We start from the raw sequence: 22,162 nt of genomic DNA, 5'->3' as shown, positions 1-22,162 counted from the left end.
GTGTTGTATTTTAAACGGCTGGGGACTTTTCCGTTGATCGTAGCCAATGTTAGGTTGGCCGCCCTCGTTACCCAAATACTGGGTTTGTGCAGATCAGCAACAAACTAAATTCCCCAGACTAAGGATCATTTTTCGCAATAAGAATAGATAACATGATAGTGGAAAACACACACATCACCCTGGGTGTCAACCCGTTCCCCTCAGATGAATGCTACTCCTGTTCTTATGATTACCCTCATGTTTTATATCCACAGAGACAAAGATTGTATGGTGAACTGTTCATGTGCTTATAGTCGATTACCATAAAAAGGATCATCAGCATCATCACACAACCCATCAGTGAATAATCAGTCTGTGTAGGACCAGTTTCTTTGAGCTTTGGCACTCAAGATAGAAACTCCATGAACACATTGGCAAATAGCTTGAAAGCCTCACACTTTTGTTGGGTTCGTTGGAGAATACCAAAACTTTTTATACACATCCTGCGATAGACAGGTCGGCAAAACACTGCTCCGGAAGCAGTTGCACTTGACGTTGGTAATGTTTGGAGCCGAGTTGACGGCTGAAGGAGCGCTCGGCCCAGAGGCTATGACTGTGGTCCTCTCACCTTCATGGTCTAAAAGGTTGTATGTTCTGGTGGAACCTTGGTCATTCATATCACAAGGCCCAACCACGTTGGACTGCTGACAATTGTATCATCTGCCAAAATGCTCTACTTGAAAGCGTATGATTGAAAAAAAACCATTTTGTGCGCTGGACTTTTGTATTCCCTTGTCACGATTCAAGAAAGATATATATGACCATGATTTATAATATTGCAATTGCCCAGGAATCACTTGGTGGGTTTGTTGTAATTTGTATTGATGTGCATTTGACTGTGTAGTATTACTTTTAAACAAAGTTTTGTTGACATATTTGCGTTGGTTATTTTTACAGTGGTAGAAATAAAGACAATGCACACTTGTCATAAAATAATGACAGAATCAATTCATTGTAATTCTAATTAATACTTTTGATTAATTTTTCAATTGGTTTGAATAATACACTTTAGTGAATCCACTCAAGAAAACATGACTTAATATCTATAACTAAGGTCTTATTAAACTGTATTTTCCAAAAGGGACCTGGAATTGAATGTTCATTGAGCTTTATCAGTGGAACCATTCATAGGCAACAGTATTACCGGTAATAGCTGCTCTAATGAAAAATGTGTTTAGTAGTTAAAAGTAGACCAGTTTATGCATAAAAAAAAACCCTTTTCTTGGTTTGAGCCTTACTTTTAATCGGAATGTATTAATTGACATTTTTCGGTTCTTTCTGATATTGAATAAGGAATTGAATTACGACTAACTAATAAGGATTACTTTCATGTCCGGGATATTCAATTCACCATGGCACTATTCATAACAAGTTTCTTTGTTCAACAAGTAATACATGTTGAACATGTAGGGAAACAGACAACTAGGAGGGAATCCGGATGTTTGATCAGCAATTCGAAAGAGAAGATTTTTTTTTTTGTCATGTCATAAATATATGAAATGTCATATCATATCATCTTCTGTTTTTATGTTTTAGCTCAAAGTAGATTAAAGCTTCAGGTAGAGAGAACACGATTATGACAAAACCGGCAGCTACCGTCACCTGACCAAACCTGAAGTCCACCCAGCAAGACGTCCAGTCTTCTGCAGCAGCCATTCAGCCTCCTCCACCACCTCACATATAGGAGATAATCACTTCGACAAATCCGACATTTAATCTGCAACAAACAGTTTTGTGACTTAAGAGCCGTCAAGATAAAATATTTTCTGTGGTTTACTGTTGTCGAATAACTGAAGAAGATTTGTATCTTCCAGCTAAATTTCTCGATTTGTCTGCCGCTGGTATCGATCAATGGTGATAATGGACTACAATGCTTCTTTACAGAATAAACAAATCATTTTAGGCCATCCCCTGTATATCATTGTACATAAAGATGGTACTGATAAATGCAGACACCTTAACACAAACTGCAAACATACATCCTAGAGATTCTGAACAGGCTTTCTAAATAATTTAAGAAAGGGGATTTCACAAGTCCTTCTGTTCTACTTTGTCTTTGTGTTGCTTCGGTGAAGGTCCAAAAGTGTTAACCCATAGAGGACCGAACATACTTGAAATGCTGAACAGGGGAAAAAGGCAAGAGAAAGCTGAAAACGTGTTGCATGGACCCATCACGACAAGGCCTTCTAACAGACCGTCCTGGAGCACCTCCTGCTGGACACATCACAGCACTGCGTCAGACACCGCCGCAAAATAAATAGAAAATAACTTCATGTAGGAAATAGCTGCATTCATTACCACCTTGATTAACAATAATTATAGATATTTATTGCTTGCGAAATGTCAATGTGTGTGAACGCATGTGTCACACATATACTGTCTCAAAGTTTCAGTAAAAAAAAGGTGACACGGAAGACAGTCTTAAAAACAAAAATGGCTTGCATAATGTTTATGAAACAACATTAAAGTTCTTTGTAGACTCATCATTTGATTAAAAAACATGTATAAAAATGTATCATAAGCGTTTTAAGAAATGTTTAACATGTAAATACAAAGGAACACTTGGAGAGTGGATTAGTAGGACATGTTACATACGGTTACAAGGTTGGATCCAGGGACACCCGTTGGCCAAGTGAACATTGTGGGGGGGGAAATCTGCAATGAAACAGACCAGCAGATGAATGAGGCACACACAACAGTACAGCTTTGTGAAGATCTCAAACAGTGTTCACATGAGGCCATTTTTTTTAGGTTTCAAGTCCCTCTTGCTAGTACAAAAATCATAAATAAAAAATCATAAAAATCATAGTGTTTTGTATTAGAAGATCATTTTTGCAAAAACTACAAACTAAGGAACTATTCCCAAATTGACCATTTTACAGCCTTTGAGAGGATTTCTATAAGCCCCACTGCATGAATTAACAATGAATGACTTCCAAGGTAGTGATTACCAAATAAAGTTGAATAATAAAACACGTGAGTTGTAAAACAAATAATTCTAAAGCCCTTACAGAATCAAACCAATGCCCTATGAATACTACTTGCCATTAGCACGGTATAAACAGATAACATCCCTGGCAGTATTTTTAAGACAGCAACCTAACATAACAGGCGCCTTATCTTTCTGTTCACACTCACAAAATCAACTCTTATTCTTTTTTGTAGCGCTGACACACAATCTCTTAAACAATGTTACACTATTGCTGGACTGGCTAGAGTTCATCTCCTTAGGGTTTAAATTCAACTTTGATCATCAGTAAGAGACAAAGTTAAGGTGAACACCAACGTCTTTCAACCTAGTTTAGATGCTTCACCACAGCGCCCAGAACCGGCTCACGAGCAGCGAGCAGCGAGCTGGCCTCTTCATGCTGTCCATGAGTACTGACCTCGTGTGTTTGGATGTGGATCAGCCTCACAGCACTCCTCACCCCTCTTACATTTCCCTGCAATACTGCATCAGTTCTTATCAGCTCTAAATACCTTCCTCAGATAAAGATAGGCTCTCCTTCTAGGCTGCCCCGCCGTGAACCGGCACTTCACCAGGGTTCACCTCCGACACACAGAGGCTCACACAGAATAAGAGGCTTCAAAATGGCCCTTTTTGAATAACGGTAGTGGTGCTATTAACTGGCTGCAAATGTTCTCCCTTGCCCCTGGTCATAGAGTTAGACGAGACAACATTCACTCTGATAGCATAAGGAAGCTGCAACAAGCTAACACAGGTGAACTACGAACGGCATGTGTTTAAGTGGCATTATGTTTTACTGTGTTTGTAATGTTTGTGTTTGTGTGTGTGTGTGTGTGTGTGTGTGTGTGTGTGTGTGTGTGTGTGTGTGTGTGTGTGTGTGTGTGTGTGTGTGTGAGCGCGTGTGTGTGCGTGCGTGCGTGTGTGTGTGTGTGTGCTTGAGTGCACACCATTTTTGGTCTTAGCCTTCTAGAAAGTCTTTGTTTTCCATATTGAAGGACATGCTCTTGGGTGTTGTGTTGGAGCTGTGTGCGTGCTTCATTAGTGGGTCTTATCGTAGTCCTTCACCATGCGTTTGATGTGGAACAGTTTATGCCTCAGCCTGCGGCAGTCGTGTTTCTTAGCCCGGTAGTCTGGAGTCTTAAGGGGCCGTGAAAAAGAGGAGTTAGTCATGAAATATGGACCCATGTAATCACACTTCCACTGTAAGACTTAGATCTTCGACTTACCCTTTTCAGATCCTTTAGTTGGTTGTATTCATCTGCCACAGACTGAAATTAAAGAAATTAATTTAACTGCATTAAAGAAACACTCGCTTTTCAACACAAGAAACACCCGCTTTTCAAATGTTCGCACGCATCTTTGATGGTTATTCAAATGTGAAAACTGGCGCTTTCAAAACGTTGGAATAAAAAAGATCTGTCGTTTTGGTCATTTAGAGAGGCAGAGGAAAGATGAAAGTCAGAAAATGTTTGCAAATAATTAGTTATTCAGTAAAATACACAAGCTAATGTTTAATGAATCATTAAAGGGGACCTATTATGCTTTTCGACTTTTATGACCAATAAACGTTGTTATAATGATTGATAGTCATGTTTAACCACACACAAAAAACAATGTAGATTTTCGGGAAACTCTTCCCCGCATCTGGGCGCTTTCAGAATTCTCTGTCAACGCTCGGTTTCGTCCTTCTCCGCCCCCTCGCCCCCCTCCTGCCAACTCAACTCCGTTGTGATTGGTTACCTTCCTTGAAGCGCGCACGGGCAGATTTGACCAGGCATATGGGGGCGCGGAAGGAGTGCATCTACGTAGATGATTTCCCGGAAATGTGAACAAGTGAATCGCAAACGTTGTCCCGAGCGTTTAGCGCTCTGCACAGCCACCCCAGACTGTCAGCAGGGAATACGTCGAAATGCATGCACGTCATTATTTGACACTGAAGTATGGTTAAACATGATTATCAATCATTATAACAACGTTTATAGGTCATGAAAGTCGAAAAAGCATAATAGGTCCCCTTTAACCAAGTGGACGCCACTGGTAGGGCAGCTTCCGGCCCCTAGTGGACGCCAGCAGTATGGCAGGTTTCGCCCCCTAGTGGACATCATTGGTAGGGCAGCTGTCGGTCCCTAGTGGACGCATCTGGTAGGGCAGCTGTCTCTCCTTAGTGGACGCCAGCAGTATGGCAGGTTTCGCCCCCTAGTGGATATCATTGGTAGGGCAGCTGTAGGTCCCTAGTGGACGCATCTGGTAGGGCAGCTGTCTCTCCTTAGTGGACGCCAGCGGTAGGGCAGCTGTCGGCCCCTAGTGGAGTCTGCGGTAGCGCAGCTCACCGGGTACTTGGCCGAGCTCTCGTCCAGAGTGTCCAGCTGTCTGTTGAGCTTGTTCAGCTGGTCGTGGATGTCGTCCATCTCGGCACACAGGTGCTTGTACTCCCTGAGGTCAGAGTCAAACTCCCGCTTGTATTCGTGGCGTTGGGAGACTGATGTTATGACCGGGTAGACGCTGGGGATGGGAGGGAGAGAGAGAGAAGAAGGAGAGGGTAAACGACAAGGGGCAAGACAGGTTGAGTGGACAAGAGGGCATGTGATCCTAACCTGCTGTTTCAGCCAAAACAATATCTTATCAACACTGGCAAACCACAAGCAGTCGTGGCTTACTGCTTCAGTTAGTTAGTGAGGCTGTGCTTGTTTCTTAGAGAGAGCCCATGTTATACTGCATAGCTAACAGGATTAGTTATGCTGCTCCAATACTGTGTATGTGTGTGTGTGTGTGTGTGTGTGTGTGTGTGTGTGTGTGTGTGTGTGTGCGCGCGCTGCGCGCGCGCGCGCGCGCGCGCGCGCGTGTGTGTGTGTGTGTGTGTGTGTGTGTGTGTGTGTGTGTGTGTGTGTGTGTGTGTGTGTGTGTGTGTGTGCGTGTGTGCGTGCCTGCGTGCGTGCGTGTGTATGTGAAAGAGGGGGAGAGACCACATGTCATTAGAAGGACCTGGGTATTGGGCCCCAGCTTTCAGTAAGCTTCACTGAGCTTTAACCATGGGGCTTAGCGGAGGGTGTCAGCAGCCTGACCCTCACCCTCACCCTGACCCCCCCCCCACCTGTCCCACTCCCCCCCCTCCCCCCCCGCCCCCCCGCCCCCCCCCCTCACTGGTCCCCCCCCCCTCACCGGTCACCCCCCCACCTGTCACACTCCCCCCCTCCCCCCCCGCCCCCCCCCTCACCGGTCCCCCCCCCCCCCCCCCCCCCCCCCACCTGTCCCACCCCGCCCCCCCCCCTCACCGGTCCCCCCCCCCCCCCCCCCACCTGTCCCACTCCCCCCCTCCCCCCCGCCCCCCCCCCTCACTGGTCCCCCCCCCTCACCGGTCCCCCCCCCCCCCCCCACCTGTCCCACTCCCCCCTCCCCCCCGCCCACCCCCCCGCCCCCCCCCCCCCCCCCTCACCTGTCCCACTCCTCCGGGTCCAGCTCGTTGGCCGTCTCCCCCCCTGTGGTGTACTCCGTCTCGTACTGGGACTCGTCCAGCTCGGGGTTCTGCCGACGCCTCTTCCCCCGGTGGGCGGACGGCCTGCGGACCCCCCCCCCCGGTCTCCTCAGAGGGGCTGGAGCTGGTCCGGCCCCCGCCCCCCTGGGACAACGCCTCCGACGGGTGGCTGGGGCGCTCCGAGTACCTGGAGGACAGGGGGGGAGGGGGTTAGGGCTGCTCTGGGTGGGGGGGGCTGCTCTGGGTTGGGGGGGGGTGGGGGTCCTGGGGGGGTGGGGCTGCTCTGGGTGGGGGGGGGGGGGGGGGGCTGTTCTGGGTTGGGGGGGGTGGGGCTGCTCTGGGGGGTGGGGCTTCTCTGGGTTGGGGGGGGTGGGGCTGCTCTGGGGGTGGGCTTCTCTGGGGGGGATGGGGCTAATCTGGGGGGAGGGGTTGCTCTGGGGGGGTCCCTGGGGGGGGGGGGGGGGGGGGGGGGGGGGGGGGGGGCGGTCTGCTCTGGGCGGGTCCCTGGGGGACGGGGGGGGTTAAGGTCCCTGCTCTGGGCGGGTCCTTGAGGGGGTTAAGGTCCCTGCTCTGGGCGGGTCCCTGAGGACGAGGGGGGGTTAAGGTCCCTGCTCTGGGCGGGTCCCTGGGGGGGGGGGTTAAGGTCCCTGCTCTGGGGGGGTCCCTGAGGACGAGGGGGGGTTAAGGTCCCTGCTCTGGGGGGGTCCCTGAGGACGAGGGGGGGTTAAGGTCCCTGCTCTGGGCCCACTCGGCCGTGGCTGGAGGACACACATTCCTTCTCCTGTCAACAGCCTCTTAAAGTCAGACGCCGTCAGAGGCTCAGCCAACCTGGGCTCGCGTCCAACATGGTTCTGTGGGAAGGAACCATCCAGAACAACCGGTAGGTTTCACCATTGGCTGAAGAGCTCAACAACCAAAGAAGAAGTTATTCTATTTGAATCAGCTTGTGTACGTGACGGTGTTCAGAGTGAAAGGTTTTGCAAAAGCGAGAGAGAGAGAGAGAGAGAGAGAGAGAGAGAGAGAGAGAGAGAGAGAGAGAGAGAGAGAGAGAGATTAGTATCCTATAATGGTTATTAAAAGAAAGCAGAAGCGGTACTAAACCATTGGCAGTGTAACCCAGTGTTTGGTCTCATATGGAGGAGCCAGTGACCTATAGTCACACATACTGACTCTACAAGTCTACAAGACTGCTTCTTATTAAAATGGTAGCTGGCCTCTGGCAGTGGGACCACGACTACAAGAGAGCAAGCAAATTCATATGGGTGTGTCGGAAGGATTTGTAGAGGAATTTCCACCACAGCCAGGGGATTTTACAGGAAAGATACAGGATGGCTCACAGAAAGTAGCCTGCAAGTAAAGTTACTGGCAAGGTTAAGTGATGGACAAGCTACAAGGAGTGGGATCACAACGTCACAGGGTGACATGTTGATATTAACATAAAACATTTTAAGTAGTATGTTTAGATCCTGCTGTCAATCCCTGCAAATACTGTCTGACCAAGTTATATATGTGGTTATTCTGGGCTCCGTGGATCATTATATATAATGTTTCAAGTGATTCTGTAGGTTGGACATCCTGCCATACAATAGTACCCAGGGAGCCAGCAGGGACTACCCATTACAAACCACTTCATGAAGGTGTGTTGATGGTTATGGGTTAGTTATACACTACTACAATATTGTAGAAATAGTAGTGTTGAAATCCTAGCGAGATTAGAAATCATAATCACTAAAACAATGTAACATTCTAAATGCTCATCGCTCATAATCAATACTCCTCTAAGTGACAGATGTTTTCATAATTGTGTAGTGTGTTATATTAACAAGTCCTCAAAAGGTCAAGTCTGTTTGAATCTTTCAGAGCGAGGGCATCAGAATGGACATTGACTGCTTTAGTGCCGAGGTGAAAGCAGTAAACGCCTGACCCGTCAATCCACCGTTAGTAAACAATCGCCCAGATCTTGCACGTAGCATTACTCCCATTCATGCAAAAAGAGCTGGGCCCCGTTTCCCGAAAGCATCTTTAGCCTAAGTGGATCGCAGAGTGGGTCGTACGAGCATCGTACAGTTTTCACACTGTTTCCCGAAAGCATCTTTGGTAACGAACCTCTTAAAAACGCGAGTCACGAGTAGCTAATGAGTGCTCCAGGGTACTCGTAGGACGCTAAGAGCCTCGTTAGCCTACTATAGCCTCAGTGGCGTAGCCAGCGGACATTCCTAGTATTGGATGCGTTTTATTATAACACATTGGTAATGGTGTATCACGTGCGTCTGAGCCTATTGTGGGCCATTATGTTCTTAGTTTGAGAGAGACAGTCCAGGAAATGTTTGAGCAGGCAGGGCACTTAAAATGTGTGAGAGAAAGTGGGGGGGATTTGTGCAGACTGACATAGGCTACTCATAAAACGTAGCCTAAAATAATGTAAAATAAAATAAAATAAAAAAATAATAAAATTATTAATTATAAAAATATAAAAAAAAATGCAAAGGAGCAGGCAAAAGGCTGGGATATGGTGGGGATTGGTCACGTTGACGGGAATGTTTAGTGACATGTGGGAGGGTGGAGGGGGTTAAAAAAAAGTCTCAATCACTCTTCGACGCGCATGAAAACCAGCCGCGTAGTTATGAGGGAGGCCGTCCTCACACCGATCTTCCTCGTCGTCATCGTCCTCAATGTCCTCCGGTTCAACCAAAGCTACCCCAGCCTTAGCTGCAATGTTGTGCAACATAGCTGTCACACATATCACAGCGCATGACTTGGCCGGCGAAAACTGGAGCCCTCCGCTGGACTTGTGAAGGCATCTAAAGCGCAACTTCCACCTCCCGATCGGGCGCTCAGGATTAGGACTGATATATATGTCGGCCTAGGCTTAATCAATTGGGTTTTAATATCTTTAGCATTCATATTATTGCAATCTATTCTTTTCGTAGGCTACTCTGCGGCTGGCCTTGATGGGGAGATATTTTAACCCTTTTTAACCCCATTTTCCTCCGACATTCCTGCGTCTCCCCCTGCGTCATAGCCCGTTTCAGCACCATGTCAGTGGACAGGTACAATCCTACGTTCGTCTTGAGTGCAGCGAATGCGCGTTCACGTTAAGAGGAGTTTCGGGAAACGCTCCAAAGAAATTATCGATGGTTCGAAAGATCCCCCTTTCGAACCATCTTACGAGCGAAGATCCATCGATATCGGGAAACGGGGCCCTGGTTTGTTGTCACTGTGTGGCGAGAGAAAGTACGACCAACGGTTCAGCCTTTGTGGTAATAAGGTGGTGTTGTTTGTGTTGTTTGTGTTGTTTGGGTTGTTTGTGTTGTTTGTGTTGTTAATGTTGTTTGTGTTGAACTCACTCGTTGACGTAGTCGTCCGTCGGCACAGAGGGTCTGAGGACTCTGTCCAGGCTGTAGGATGTAACACTGTTGGCAGAGTTGTTGAGCTGCCCCCCAGACTTCTCAGAGAGCACAAGGGTGGGGGCGTCCTGGCTCTTTTCCACGTTGTTCACCTGGAGCCCAGCCGGACAGAGACAGGGGACGGTCAGGGGAAATACAACCACAACAACAACAACAAGAGGAGCCCAGCGGGACACAGGGCACGGTCAGGGGGAATACAACCACAACAACAACAACAACAAAAACAACAACAGCAACAGGAGCCCAGCGGGACAGAGACAGGGGACGGTCAGGGGGAATACAACCACAACAACAACAACAACAACAAAAACAACAACAACAACAACAGGAGCCCAGCGGGACAGAGGGCGCGGTCAGGGGGAATACAACCACAACAACAACAACAACAAAAACAACAACAGCAACAGGAGCCCAGCGGGACAGAGACAGGGGACGGTCAGGGGGAATACAACCACAACAACAACAACAACAACAACAACAACAAAAACAACAACAACAACAACAGGAGCCCAGTGGGACAGAGGGCACGCGTCAGGGGAACTACAACCACAACAACAACAACAACAACAACAACAACAAGAGCCCAGCGGGACAGAGGGCACGCGTCAGGGGAACTACAACCACAACAACAACAACAACAACAACAGGAGCCCAGCGGGACAGAGGGCACGCGTCAGGGGAACTACAACCACAACAACAACAACAACAACAACAGGAGCCCAGCGGGACAGAGGGCGCGGTCAGGGGGAATACAACCACAACAACAACAACAACAACAACAACAACAACAAGAGCCCAGCGGGACAGAGGGCACGCGTCAGGGGAACTACAACCATAACAACAACAACAACAACAACAACAGGAGCCCAGCGGGACAGAGGGCACACGTCAGGGGAACTACAACCACAACAACAACAACAACAACAACAGGAGCCCAGCGGGACAGAGGGCACGCGTCAGGGGAACTACAACCACAACAACAACAACAACAACAACAGGAGCCCAGCGGGACAGAGGGCGCGGTCAGGGGGAATACAACCACAACAACAACAACAACAACAACAACAACAACAAGAGCCCAGCGGGACAGAGGGCACGCGTCAGGGGAACTACAACCATAACAACAACACCACAACAACAACAACAACAACAACAGGAGCCCAGCGGGACAGAGGGCACGCGTCAGGGGAACTACAACCACAACAACAACAACAACAACAACAACAGGAGCCCAGCGGGACAGAGGGCACGCGTCAGGGGAACTACAACCACAACAACAACAACAACAACAACAGGAGCCCAGCGGGACAGAGGGCACGCGTCAGGGGAACTACAACCACAACAACAACAACAACAACAACAACAGCAGCAGCAGGAGCCCAGTGGGACACCCAGCCCACGTCAGGGGAAGCAGCAGCAGCAGCAGCGCTGTCTTTACAGAGGAGGAACTGATTCATTACCTGCCAGACAAACTCATTTCCTTCCCATCTTTAAGGAATTATTTTCTTTAACAGAATAATGAACTGAACACGGTTCAACTAACCAGGATGAAACAGGTCGACATATCATCTCTCAGGTTTCTAAAGTCCATCACACAAAGCCTAGAAATTGAGCTACATTCATTTTTGGCAACAGTGTTTGTGGGAGATGAGAATGTTTTTTCTAAGTGATAGCAGAAGAAAGAATGCTAATCCGGAGAGAGCATTCGGGCGTGTGATTGGTCTGCAAAGTCAAACACGGATTACCTGCTTGATTTGTCAGATTCTAGAAGCAAACTACTTTTTAAATTAAACACTAAACTATTAACTAGAAGGCAATCCGATTTTATAAGATTGCTTTGAATCAAAACAGCAAATTCCAACATACGTTTTCAATGTTATTTCCTATAACTTCTTCTGCACCTGTAATGGTGCACATAAAATATCTTTCTGGTTACATTACATCACATTTATACAGCTGACGCTATAATGCAAAGTGATTTAAAGTAAGTGCATTCAACAAGATAACCAAGAAACCAAAAAGTTCAAGATTCATGTCAGTATAAATCAAATATGGCAACTGCCAAAAAAACTAAAAAGGGACAAAGATCATTTCTATTATAATTATTATTGCTACTATATATAAATAAATATTTTTTTTTTTATTATTCTTGAAGCTGAAGGGAGTGGATGCTTATGAACAGCTAAACTAACACGCCCTTCCTGCGAAGGTAAAGGCTCCTCTGTGGTTCAACATGTTGCTCAGAATCAGCTTCCTGGCAATAATGACAGCTTCCTGTCCATAATGACAGCTTCCTGTCCATAGTGATGTGAGCAGGGAGGAAGGGGACGGGGAAAGGAGAGTGCCCCTGGGCCGGGCCACCAGGGGTCGGGTCAGCCCAGGGTCAACCCGGGGTCAACCCCTGGTCAACCCCGGGTTGACCCCAGGTTGACCCCTCGTTCACATTCTGCAGGATTGTGAACGTCAGCGCTGACGTTACAAACGTAACGTCAGCGCTGACGTTACGTAAAGTCAGCGCTGACGTTACGTTTGTAACGTCAGCGCTGACGACGATCACGACCCCGATATACTGAGCCGACTCAGGGCTGATGACCAGGTGGGAGTTAGGGTAACACAGGCTGAACAAACAGAGATGGTTATTTTGCGTCGGTGTTGCTGGGAGTAGTTCTCTCTTTCAGAACACAGTGAGAACCGCGGTTGAAGTCCCCCAAGAATGTGAACAACGCCCCTGCGGAGGGGGGGCAGAGGGATGAGGTGGTGTCCGGCAGGAGTCCGGCAGGTGGGGGAGGGGGGGGGGCTCTAGCAGACAGGCTGATCTGTACAGTAGCAGGGGCAGTAGAGAGAGGGAAATTATCTGGAAGATCGACAGCGAAAGACAAAAAACGAAAACAAAAAGCAAAGCAAACCTCCTGCACTTTGACCCGCGTGGGTCTCACGCTCCGTCTTGGTAGTAGAACGCGTTTGTTGTTCTACTGTAGAATTTGAAAACCCCCTCCGAGCCGACCGTGATGATGTCACCACAAGGACACAACACTCAGCTCAGTAATGAAAGAGAGCAGTGTGTGCGGTCATCGCTGGCCCAGAGACAACCGCAGCAGCCCGCCACTAACAAATCCTGATTCAAACCAATTGCTCAGAATGTCAGCCTCTTAGATAGGGGAGCTCCTGAATAGGTTAACAACTAAGGTCATCACAGTATGAACCTCCTCAGACCAGTGGTCACTTAAAGCACTAAGGTCATCACAGTATGAACCTCCTCAGACCAGTGGTCACTTAAAGCACTAAGGTCATCACAGTATGAACCTCCTCAGACCAGTGGTCACTTAAAGCACTAAGGTCATCACAGTATGAACCTTCTCAGACCAGTGGTCACTTAAAGCCCGAAGGTCATCACAGTATGAACCTCCTCAGACCAGTGGTCACTTAAAGCCCTAAGGTCATCACATTATCAACCTCCTCAGACCAGTGGTCACTTAAAGCACTAAGGTCATCACAGTATGAACCTCCTCAGACCAGTGGTCACTTAAAGCCCTAAGGTCATCCCATTATCAACCTCCTCAGACCAGTGGTCACTTAAAGCACTAAGGTCATCCCATTATCAACCTCCTCAGACCAGTGGTCACTTAAAGCACTAAGGTCATCACAGTATGAACCTCCTCAGACCAGTGGTCACTTAAAGCACTAAGGTCATCACAGTATGAACCTCCTCAGACCAGTGGTCACTTAAAGCCCTAAGGTCATCACAGTATGAACCTCCTCAGACCAGTGGTCACTTAAAGCACTAAGGTCATCACAGTATGAACCTCCTCAGACCAGTGGTCACTTAAAGCACTAAGGTCATCACAGTATGAACCTCCTCAGACCAGTGGTCACTTAAAGCCCTAAGGTCATCACATTATCAACCTCCTCAGACCAGTGGTCACTTAAAGCACTAAGGTCATCACAGTATGAACCTCCTCAGACCAGTGGTCACTTAAAGCCCTAAGGTCATCACACTATGAACCTCCTCAGACCAGTGGTCACTTAAAGCACTAAGGTCATCACATTATCAACCTCCTCAGACCAGTGGTCACTTAAAGCACTAAGGTCATCACACTATGAACCTCCTCAGACCAGTGGTCACTTAAAGCACTAAGGTCATCACACTATGAACCTCCTCAGACCAGTGGTCACTTAAAGCCCTAAGGTCATCACAGTATGAACCTCCTCAGACCAGTGGTCACTTAAAGCACTAAGGTCATCACACTATGAACCTCCTCAGACCAGCGGGCTGGCACAGTGGCGTGCCCTTGAACCAGCTCCAGTTGTAGCGCCGTGCCTCGGCTTTGGGCGGCAGGAGTTAGGGTTAGGGTCATCAGGGTCAGGGTTAGGGTCATCAGGGTCAGGGTTAGGGTCATCAGGGTCAGGGTTAGGGTTAGGGTCATCAGGGTTAGGGTTAGGGTTAGGGTCATCAGGGTTAGGGTTAGGGTTAGGGTTAGGGTCATCAGGGTCAGGGTTAGGGTCATCAGGGTCAGGGTTAGGGTCATCAGGGTCAGGGTTAGGGTTAGGGTCATCAGGGTTAGGGTAAGGGTTAGGGTCATCAGGGTCAGGGTTAGGGTTAGGGTTAGGGTCATCAGGGTCAGGGTTAGGGTCATCAGGGTCAGAGTTAGGGTCATCAGGGTTAGGGTTAGGGTTAGGGTCATCAGGGTCAGGGTTAGGGTCATCAGGGTCAGGGTTAGGGTCATCAGGGTTAGGGTTAGGGTCATCAGGGTCAGGGTCAGGGTTAGGGTTAGGGTTATCAGGTGTCGGAACGGGAGCACCCGGAGGAACCCGCTGCGGACACGAACATACAAAGTCAGAAAGGCCGGCGGGGAAAGCCAGGAGCCCGTTAGCCCAAGAGGCTCTTATACCTTCAGTTCATACTATGAGTCACTATTCAAGAAGAAGCCGTCTGGGAGACCATTGCTACGTCTGTCTCCATAATTACACACAACATGGATGGTGGTCAAAGGATCCAACCTTGGGTGTGTCTCATGATCCAGCTTGTTGCTGCCTGTTCCTTTGTCTGGTAGTCTGGTGTGCGTCCAGCCCCGTGAACACAGAGCCCCAGCAGCAGGGCTCTGCCCCCCACCCCTACACCCCATCCCTCTGCCGACAGCGCTATTGTAGTGGTGCTTGTTGTCTGTGGAAGGACAACCAGGAGATTTGTCGCGCTATTCCAAGTGTCGTCTTGGGCACGACATGTTTTCAAAGAGACACAGCCAGCTGTTTCATTTCTTTCAGATTCCTCAATAATGTCTGGGTTGTTTCGTTCAAGTGGGAGATAAAAGTCGAAATTGTTCACTCTGTTTCATATTCAGCGTTCTGCTGACTTAATGCACGTCGACGAATAACCATTCAGTATCCCAGGTGTATTCACACTTCACCTTGTTGATGTTTAAATAACCGCAAGGCGTTTCCCTAGAAACCACTGGCCTGCCAACAATCTGTTCTGCTGGTTAATGATCAGTCAGAGTGAAACCAGGTAGGAGCCTATGAACACACACACACACACACACACACACACACACACACACACACACACACACACACACACACACACACACACACACACACACACACACACACACACACACACACACACACACACACACACACACAGCTGTAATCAGTAGGTCTGACCCTGAATCGCTAGCCCAGTCAAACACTGCGTTCAAACTCAGCTTCACAGACAACAACACATAACCCAACTCTAACCCCAACCCTAACCCAACAACACATAACCCAACTCTAACCCCAACCCTAACCCTAACCCAACAACACATAACCCAACTCTAACCCCAACCCTAACGCAACAACACATAACCCAACCCCAACCCTAACCCAACAACACATAACCCAACTCTAACCCTAACCCTAACGCAACAACACATAACCCAACCCAACAACATGCAGCGGGAGGATCTCTACTGCACCAAAGTTTACCATCCGTTTTTCACGTCAAATTTATCAACTAATAATATCCAAAGAAATTTGTTACTAACAATTTGGATCGTGCTGGTTAACTAGTGGTTAAAAAGTCACAGATAAATTACAGGTGACCATTAAAAAAAAAAAAAAAAAAAACCTGTGTATGAGTAATATGTGCTTTATAAGATTAATGGCGTAGCTGCCGATGACTGTGAAATAAAGAACATGATGGTGTGGATCAGTAGCACACAAGACATTGACACAAGAAAATACGGTAGTAGGCCACACGCACGTACGCTGGTTTTATACATGTTCAATATTAGCTGTGGCATGTACATGATCTATGCTTGAATTGTAAATGCATAAAAACTATGAAAGAGTCGACTTTCAGCCCACTAAGACTTATGGACTTTCAGGTCATAAAGATAAACATGGGAACTCATGACTGAATGGAAGTGGAGAAAAACATTTCAAAGTCCAAATGAACCTCATTTGGCAACATGCATCTCTATTCCCTACACAACGTGAGAGTCAATGAGGATGAAAATAATGGTGATCAAATGTTGAAAATGTAAATGGCCTACCAGTATTTGCTTGAAGATAAAACGAAACAATTGGCCGTGTGTGTGACTGCTAGGTGAATTCATCACAAGTCCTTATGACTGTTGTGCTGTAATGTCTCTCACCCATTCCTCAACGTCCTGGCCCTCGGGGGCCACAGGCCCTGTGGGGGGGGGCTCCCAGTAGATGTTGGGTTTGCCGTAGCGCCAGATCTTTCCCCGTGTTCTGTATGCGTAGAAGGCAGCTACAGCCAAGGCGATGACCACCAGGAACCCAAACGCCATAGCAATGCCCTGGGAAAGAAAGACATTGTATCAGCAGGGATTCTGATAAGATGTTCTTTATACAACACACATTGGATATTTTGCGTAGGTTTTCAGTTGAAGGAGGAAGCCTGACTTCACGCTGATTCACCTCAGATGTATCTCTAGTAGTACAATTAATCAGGACAGAACAAAAACATGGTGTTAGAAGAAGATAACTCATATATTATCAGAGTACCATAGTGTCCCAGGGAAATGGAACGCAACATCTGCTCTATCAAACTGTCAAAGTGTGTCAGGACCGTAGATAAACTGCACCGAAGAACATGATTCACTTGACCAAAGATAAGGGAGAGCTTTTGGCCAAAGCCTCCACTTATTGACTTTCCTACCCTTCTTTTACGAGTGCCCCTCGGAACATAGTTACAGGGGATGGTGGTCTAGACTTCCCTGTGAAGTGGGACAACCATCAAGACCTTGCTACGCCAGCAGTAGTCTTCTGTGGAGTTTACGTAGGTTTGTCGCCAGTCTTTTTAAATCACACAATGCCGTCTTCAACTGTAGTGATTTCTGTTGTGTGAACCTTAGCCATCTTTTGGCAGTTGTCAGCAGCAGATCAGCAAATTGCCTCCCTACTATGGCAACAGTGGTATTAACACAATGACATTAATCTGATATAGAAAGGAAAGAATGAAGGCTCGCAAATCATTCACAACATTTACATTTCACGCTATCAATCGATTAAACAAGTCATTCTATAAAATAGAAGCTTCATTCCCAGGCCCTTGGTGACAGAACTGCCCTGTAGCCCTGTAGCCTTGTAGCCCCAGCCGTTAGCGTAGCGCTAACCAGCTAATCTGAGCGGCTGGAAGTCGTCGTAGGCAAAGGGATGCGTGGGGAAAGGCCATCAGCATACTAGTGTGGTTGTTATGCTTGTTATAAAGAAATGTTCTTTAATAGATTAAGATGATCTTAAACTACTTTAATACAATGGTCATCATTATTATTTTGTCTTATTTTGTCATTTGTGGTTTTCTTTAGTTTGCATAGCGTAGTTCAGCGATGATTCACAAGGCTTTCTATGAGATTTCTAATAACACTTGGTTTTGAGTGGGCCTCAGAAAAACCTCAGTTTGGAGGCCATGTACCCCTCCCACCTGGCCCTACCCCTCTATCCAAACTAGAATGGGGACACCCTACCCCTACGCGCAGGGCTAAGGACTCTGGGCGGCTGACGGTCGGGATTGGGGCTTAGAACAAAATGTTTTTCAAAAGCATGAAACATGACGTGTGCAGAAGAAAGAGGCCTACCTCTTGTGGGTCTACAAAGCAGTAGTGGTACAGGTACTGGTTGTAAATGGGAAAGCCGCCCACTCCTCCCATCTGAGAGTAGCTGGTCTGGTACAGGTTCTGACACATCATCAGCATGGGGTTGTACATCATGGAGGAGGAGCTCTGGGCCATGGGGTTCACCCCCACGATGTACACGATGTTGATGATGCCCTGTGGGGGGAGCGGGTTAGTCGTTGGCTCAGGACTGAAAAGATCTGAATCAGGGGTTCCTCCATAAACACACAAAGGGTTGAAGCTCCATAAACCTCAGACCCAGGACCCAGGACACCAGGACCCAGGACCCCAGGACCCCAGGAGACCAGGAGACCAGGAGACCCAGGACCCCAGGAGACCAGGACCCCAGGAGACCCAGGACCCCAGGAGACCCAGGACCCCAGGACCCCGTACCTGCAGTACAGCCAGGACGACGCTGCAGACCAGGATGGCCAGGTAGAAGCGGCGGCTCCGGAAGGTGGGGCTCTTGGAGAAGGTGGCGATGAAGAAGCCCAGGATGACGACAAAGTCGATGGCCGCCATGGCGATCATGGCGCCTTTGGCGGCGGAGGGCGTGGGGTAGGAGTTGTAGCCGCCGTAGCCGCCGTATCCACCACTGCCGTAGCTCCCGCCGCCGTAGCCCCCCCCGTAGCCGCCTCCGTAGCCCCCTCCGTAGCCCCCGCCATAGCCCCCGCCATAGCCCGACCCCCCCCCGTAGGATCCCAGGCCGCCGCCGTACTGCATGTCCCACATCAGGGTGGACGCCACGCACGCAAAGATCCCTACGCACAGCACCACCACCACGCCCATCATGACCTTCACGATGCCGGGCGGCGACAGCCACCTGTAGAAGTGCTGGGGCGTGTCCTCGACGTAGTAGGACCCTGGAGGGGCCGGGTAGGGGTCATACTCGCTGCGGGGGGCCTGGAAGCTTCCGGCCGGCCCGTAGCCATTCCTGGAGGGCGGGGTGTAGGGGGGGCTGTAGACCGGGGGGCTGTCGTAGCGCTGGCCGAACATCACTGAGGTCACCAGAACCTGAAGGGAAGAACCAGGAGTTAAAGAGGAGACGCTCTCGAAAGAGACCGGTTTAAAGTGAAGCTCTGGTCCAGAGCGGGGAGCAGCTCTGTGCTGCGTACAGCCAGCTAGGTGTTGCCTCACAGATAAGAAAGGGTGTGGAGTTAAAGAGCTTCGTTAACACAAAACTTTCAAGTAAATGTTTGACTTATGGCAAGTGGTTGAAATGTATGGGCATGCCATATCGCCCTGCAGTGTACTGCTGCATTATTGGAATAAAGCCGGTTGCACACAAGGGCAAGGAAACGCTCAGTATTCAGGGTGTCAGGCAATAGAGTGACGGTTGATTCCCCACATGAGCAGAGAGCAGGAGCAGCTCCACACCCACCGAGGGGCTGACCTTAGCGCACAGCGCTCTGTGAAGCAGCAGAAGGCATAGCAGGCGGTGTGGAGACGGCCGTACCAGGATGCAACGAGAAGCCCGACAACAATAATGCCCTTCACACATCACAGGCAGCGGGAGTCTCCCTCAGACCCACATATTGTCCACACATTCACAGCTCACATCCTCTGGCTGATCATTGTTTTTGTTTTGATTTGTATGATTTTAAGCAGGAATTTGAGGCCATGCTGTTAATGTATTAACAATAGCCATTCTTCCTGGGGGTCATACCAGAAGAGAAAGAAAAAGAGAGACCGTTTTGAGGCTTGGAAAAAGGCAGAAATCAAAACAGCAAACTGTAAGGAGCAATAAAAAGAGCTGGAGGTTTGAAAAGAACATCCTTTAAAAAAGGAGTGTTAATATCATCTTTCCTTAGACCTGAAGTACAACAATGTTACACAGCATGTATAATGTTTTGTAGACGTCTACTAATACATACTGATGCCTTAAACCTTCTACAATCACATCTTTAGATACTTCTCCACCACTGAAGTCATCTTAGTGACATTCAAGACCTTTTCTTCACCACTGCGCCAGACGCCATTTTGGACGGTATAAAAATGTCAGGGGCCCCCCGGGCCCGCCCACGTGGACTGGGGGGCTAATAACTCTCTTCTCCTTTAAGGCATTTGGCTCACGCTGCAGTGGGGTCTCGCCTCAGTGCTTCCCTCCTAGACCCCCCCCCCCCCCTCATTCCTCGGTACTCTCCCCCAGGACGCCGTTGACTCCTGGCCCCATTGTCTCCAGAATGGGAGGGGTGGGGGGGAAGTCAAGGGGCTGGGTGCGAGATGGCTGTTGCCATAGAATCAGGTTGGGGAAAATGGGGCACTGTCCAGAGAGAGGATCAGACAAACGTACCTCTGTGAGGCTCCCTTCTGGGGAACTAAGGGAGGGTGTGTGTGTGTGTGTGTGTGTGTGTGTGTGTGTGTGTGTGTGTGTGTGTGTGTGTGTGTGTGTGTGTTTGAGGGGGTGAGCACAGGTGGAAGATGTCTTAGCTATGAGTGTCAGGTATCTTGCGAAATGGGGAAGGCTTATTTTTGGTGTTAGTTCTGATTCCAGTTCTTGTTCTTCTGTTCGGTGTGTGTGTGTGTGTGTGTGTGTGTGTGTGTGTGTGTGTGTGTGTGTGTGTGTGTGTGTGTGTGTGTGTGTGTGTGTGTGTGTGTGTGTGTGTGTGTGTGTGTGTGTGTGTGTGTGTCTTTAGGTAGGTGCACCAGGTGCGATGGAAGCTACATAGCCCGCTACAGTGAATACAGCCAAATAAAGTGAGTTCTGCTGGACCATGATAACACAGAACACTGCTGCTTCTGTTGGCTGAAACCTTGTTTTCAGCCAGTGCCGTGGGTGCAGCCGTGGGTCAAACACCCACTGCTCCGTGGCCGCAGCGCCCGCACAGAGACTCTAGCAGCGGTTGTAGATCACAAGATTCCAACCCTGCGGTCACATGTCTCCCCCCTGTCAAAAACAACTGAACCCACGTTTAATTTGCTGGTGAAAACACTAGTGTGAATTTAACTGTACAAAACCTTTAATAGCATTGTTTTAAGTGTTAGAAATTTGGCAGCCTATGCCTCTATGAGATCATGCACACACAGTTTTAGGTAGAAAACAGCATTTCTTCTCATGACGCTTGTGTCAAAAGCATTACAGGCTTTTTCAGGTGTAAATATCGTCTATCATGTCCTTGCCCTTGAAAATCAAAAATCATTATTGCCAATAGATAGTATCAGACGCCGATATGCTCTATGTAGCCTATAGCAGGGCTGATGTCAAATACAATATATTCAGCTGAGGAAATCTGAGTAAGTATTTTGTGGTTATTTAAAGAGGGAATCAATAGATCAAAAAGACCTTACAGACCAATAGAAACACTGTTTACTTCTGCTGTGGGAAGACGCAGATAGATGCGTTCAAATTGACTTATATTACACAGACAATCTAAACAGCTTTATTTTAAACTGGTTCGCAAGTCTTACCTGGTGGTCCGTGTTGAGAGGAAAATCGTGTTGTTCAAGTCCCGAGTAATCCCCCGCGAGGAGTAAACAGTACCAGCCTTTTTAAATAAGAATACCTTACTTTTGAGACTTTATTTTTTGTTTGCAAGAACGCTAAGAGCGCCTCGAAAATCAATTTGGAGTGTGTTCCGTGGCGTCGCCAACAGACTCCGCCGTCGCTCTGAAGCGCTCAGTTCTGCTCCGCGGGGGTCGACGGACCGGACGTCCCACCAGGTCATAGAGACTGTTGACTGTCGATTAAAAAATAGTACATTGACATTGTACGGCTCATTAGTGTATTAGTAGTCTTGTTAAAAAAAAAATACTCAGAATATGCTGGATCTGAAGTTATAAAATGTGTTGACCAGTCTTTTTGATGTGGTCCAGAAATACTGGGAAGTGCTACAGCGCCCCCGTCCGGAGGTGGAGGTTAATTAATTAATTTAACTGATTACATGCAAGCCTTGAATAATGTGCAATCTGCAGCGGCGTCATTCTTAAAGGCCGATTTAGGGTCGTTTTAGACGCAGAGACGTAAGCACGTAATTTACACAAGGGACTTGTTTTAGACAAGTTTTGATTTACGGTTCCTTTAAGGTTCCTTAAAGGCACCCAGTGCAACTTTATGTAAACATTCAATGAAAAATAAATATTCAATTTCTAGTCTTTTTTACACGTAGTAAGTTTCAATAACTCCATACCATTACATATCGACATTCAAGGAGCAAAG

At 48.0% G+C, this 22,162-nt stretch overlaps 1 protein-coding gene across 1 annotated transcript; it reads right to left on the bottom strand.

Moving 5' to 3' along the window:
• Window positions 1–143: 143 nt before the first annotated feature.
• LOC132468499 (occludin-like) lies at window positions 144–21,797 on the bottom strand. Its single transcript, XM_060066227.1, is given in 10 exon segments — window positions 144–4,144; window positions 4,234–4,275; window positions 5,338–5,509; window positions 6,441–6,577; window positions 6,579–6,666; window positions 9,827–9,978; window positions 16,522–16,689; window positions 17,971–18,162; window positions 18,400–19,020; window positions 21,415–21,797. Coding segments are annotated over 9 exon segments (1,653 nt in total). The 5' UTR covers window positions 19,003–19,020; window positions 21,415–21,797; the 3' UTR covers window positions 144–4,045.
• Between the last annotated feature and the right edge of the window lie 365 nt (window positions 21,798–22,162).

The sequence above is a fragment of the Gadus macrocephalus genome, chromosome 12 (genome assembly GCF_031168955.1).
Source record: "Gadus macrocephalus chromosome 12, ASM3116895v1".
NCBI classification, from domain to species: domain Eukaryota; kingdom Metazoa; phylum Chordata; class Actinopteri; order Gadiformes; family Gadidae; genus Gadus; species Gadus macrocephalus.
This window is presented reverse-complemented; position numbering and strand designations above follow the sequence as displayed.